The following is a 3273-nucleotide window of genomic DNA, read 5'->3' as shown; positions in this document are numbered from 1 at the left end:
ATGGGATGATCATGATTTGCTATTATTTAACCTCTCATGTATCTACACGAATCTTGAAATAAGTTACATCGTATCTAACGCTTGAATAGTGACTCCTTATATATGTATATATATTTTACTAAATTGATGGTGATAGTACAAAACTCAATACTAATTATATTCTCAAATACTACTAACAAACAAGTTATTAATTGAGATGGTAAGTGGATTTACTCCCGTAAGAATAAAAAAAAAAGTTAGAATTTTGGGGAACACATTTGTTAGAAAAGTTTTAATCTTATTACTTCCAATCTGACAGAGATTAGTTTTAAATCCAAAATGACTTTAGAATACTCTAAGTTTGCACCAAATATGTTTTCAAATACTCTCTGTTTTTTTTTAATATAAGAGTTATTTAATTAAGTTAGAAAGGTTAAAGAAAGTTAAATAAACCAATTAACCACTTAATTATAATAGATGTGACGTTAGTGTATAAGTTAAATAAATTAGTTTAAAAAATAATAAATATAAAAAATAAAATGATTGAATCTCATATTCAGAAATAAATGGAAAGTTCTTCAATGTATGTCCTTTTTCTTTCACCGCAATTCTCTCTCTCTCTTTGGGGCCAATTCCATGCTGTATGTGTCTCCTGATCATGACTCTTCACAGAGACACAAACTAGTGGTTGCTTAGAAAGGAACTGAAGTGGTTGTCACGCCCATTTTTCGGTTTTAATAGTGACAAAGAGGATTGTTCTTTTGGCATTTTAATTAACCAAAGATGCCCCTGCTTATATTTTCTTTTAATCATTTCTCATTTTCATTTTATATGACTATGATTGAATTTATTTATCTAATTTTTGTTGAGGGTTTGGCAGAATTTTCACATCAAACTTTATTTATGACTTGGTAATACTTTTTAAACTTTAGTTTTTCTTAGTATAACTAATAATTTATTATTTCTTTTGACAACCCAGTGGTGTCCAAAGATCAGGTTAAATCTTGATTACTTTAAAAATTATTTTCTAAGGGTTAATAATTTCCTCAAAACTTATTTTTCTTACAATCTTTTCTTCCCCTATTTTTGAAAACGTCATCTAAGAAACATGGAAAAAGAATTTTCATGCATTATAACAAAATCTAATAAGGGAAAAGTTTTATTTGTCACTTGAAAATTTTGAAAATTACAATCTTTCCCATCGAACATAGCCGTTTAATAATTTTGAAAATTATATTATCTGCCAAGTTTCCATTGATAGATACTTGGATTTTTGACGAAGTATCTCATCTGTATTGTTGTTGAAGGCATCCTTGCTCTATCTGTGTTATGCATCATCTCCTATCCTCGCTGTCGCCATTTGCTTCACCAGAATAGAAATTCTGCTAACGCTCTTCTTGTTCAGCTGTACGATCGATTTTGGATTTTCTTTGTTTTTCCCCCGCAGTTTCAGATCTGATCCCAATTCAGCATTTTTCAATTATTGTAACTCGTGCACAGGTCGGGTGCGTTTCTTAATGATCAATTTGGCGTGAATTTATCATTTCTCTCATGTTTTTAATGTTTATCTAGTTTATGTGGAATTCTGAAAATTTTTTCGGTTCGATTGTAGATTTCGTGGATTTGGATTCTATCTTTCGACTTGTTATGTTCTTCTTCGAATTCGAATTCTCTCCTCATTGTGAGTGTCTTGGTTTGGATCATCGGTTTTGGATCTATTTCTCTTTTCAGTTTTTACTGTGATCTGGATTTTGTTTTTTTTTCCCTCCCTTTCCTTCTCTTCTGATTTTTAGGTCGTTTGATATATGTTTTTGTTTGAAGCGTGTGTATACAGATCTTAAAAGTTGGCTCCCCAAAGACGTTCCCAGCGCCACTTGGGCGGCCAGATGCAGCAGGCTAATGCTGCGGCCACTGCCCTGTACGACCATGCCGGCGGCGGGTCTCTGCACAATGCAGCTCCTGCCGGTGATGCCGGTGATGCCGTAATGGCGCGTTGGTTGCAGTCTGCTGGCTTGCAGCATCTGGCGTCTCCATTGGCCTCTGCTGGTATTGATAATCGCCTCCTTCCCAACATTCTCATGCAGGTATCGTCCTATAATTCCTGATACTTGTCTTTTCTTCTCTTGCAATTCTTCGGCTTGTTTGCTGCGTTACTGGTCACATGATAGTTTTTTCACTTGAAGATTAGCGTAAAATCTCCTGGAAGTTGAGGCGGTCGCATGGACACTTATAATTCCCTCAGCAGCCCTCGTTCTTATTTTCTCTTTCCAGTTAATTCTGTTTATGGAAGGATTTCCGGCTGCATCGGACATACTGGTTTAGTGATTAGGAGCATATTCTGCTACCGTATCTGTTAGCAGGCCAGGTTGCATCGCTGGGATTGATATATTTTGAATTTTATGATGAAATTTTGCCAGACAAAAGTTGTTAAGTAGATATTATGTAGCAGGATTTGTATTTAGGTTAGGATATGTTGAGTTAAAATCTTGAAGCATTTGCTTATATCACACTTTTTTTAGTTTTGGCAGTCTCACATTTTCAGTGATAATGTGTGCAATATTTTAGTTTTCTTGTTTGCATTGAGTGCATTAGAGTCTGAAAATGCCAATTTTCTTCCTATGTAATTATGACCTAACCTATGACAAGACTTATATAAGCATGATATTTTTACAGGGTTATGGAGCACAGTCTGCTGAAGAAAAGCAGAGGCTCTTTAAGTTAATGAGAAGCCTCAATTTTAATGGAGAATCTGGTGCGGAGCCATCTACACCGACTGCCCAAACTTTAGGCAGTGTGGCAGTACCAGATGAGTCTTATTCTCCTGATTTCCGGGGGGATTTTGGAGCAGGCTGTTGGATCTTCATGCTATGGACGATACAGAACTTTTATCTGAGGTATGATTATCATCTGATGCTGGGAAGTTTACTTAAATCTGATTAAGCCATTGATACGTTGTCCACAGTTTGTTAGAGTAAAATTTGTGCTGCATGCAGCATTTCTATATATCATTTAAGATTGCCACACTGAGCGTTAGTAGGTGCCATCAAAAGTTTTGCAATTTTTTATACCATGTTATCCTGCTGTTGTGCTGGTGATGGTGAAAAGAAACTTAAATATGGGTGCCATCAAAAGTTTTGCTATTTTTTTATACCGTGTTATCCAGCCGTTTGTGCTGGTGATGGTGAAAAGAAACTTAAATATATTGGCAGCTAATTAGAAAGTGATCTTGGGTCAAATGTCTGAACCCGCAGCCTTATAGCACTTATCTGGTTTAATTCTCCGTTATTTTCACAT

At 35.3% G+C, this 3273-nt stretch overlaps 1 protein-coding gene across 1 annotated transcript; it reads left to right on the top strand.

The window, feature by feature from the left end:
• Window positions 1-1221: 1221 nt before the first annotated feature.
• Window positions 1222-2919, top strand: LOC114754040 (kinesin-like protein KIN-13A). Its single transcript, XM_028942772.1, has 4 exons — window positions 1222-1479; window positions 1592-1660; window positions 1801-2063; window positions 2653-2919. Exons 3-4 carry the CDS (start codon window positions 1866-1868, stop codon window positions 2917-2919), a joined length of 465 nt encoding a protein of 154 aa, XP_028798605.1. The 5' UTR covers window positions 1222-1479; window positions 1592-1660; window positions 1801-1865.
• Window positions 2920-3273: the final 354 nt, after the last annotated feature.

Source organism: Neltuma alba, unplaced genomic scaffold (assembly GCF_004799145.2).
Source record: "Neltuma alba isolate B1F8T4 unplaced genomic scaffold, ASM479914v2 tig00008466_pilon, whole genome shotgun sequence".
Taxonomy (NCBI): Eukaryota; Viridiplantae; Streptophyta; class Magnoliopsida; order Fabales; family Fabaceae; genus Neltuma; species Neltuma alba.
This window is presented reverse-complemented; position numbering and strand designations above follow the sequence as displayed.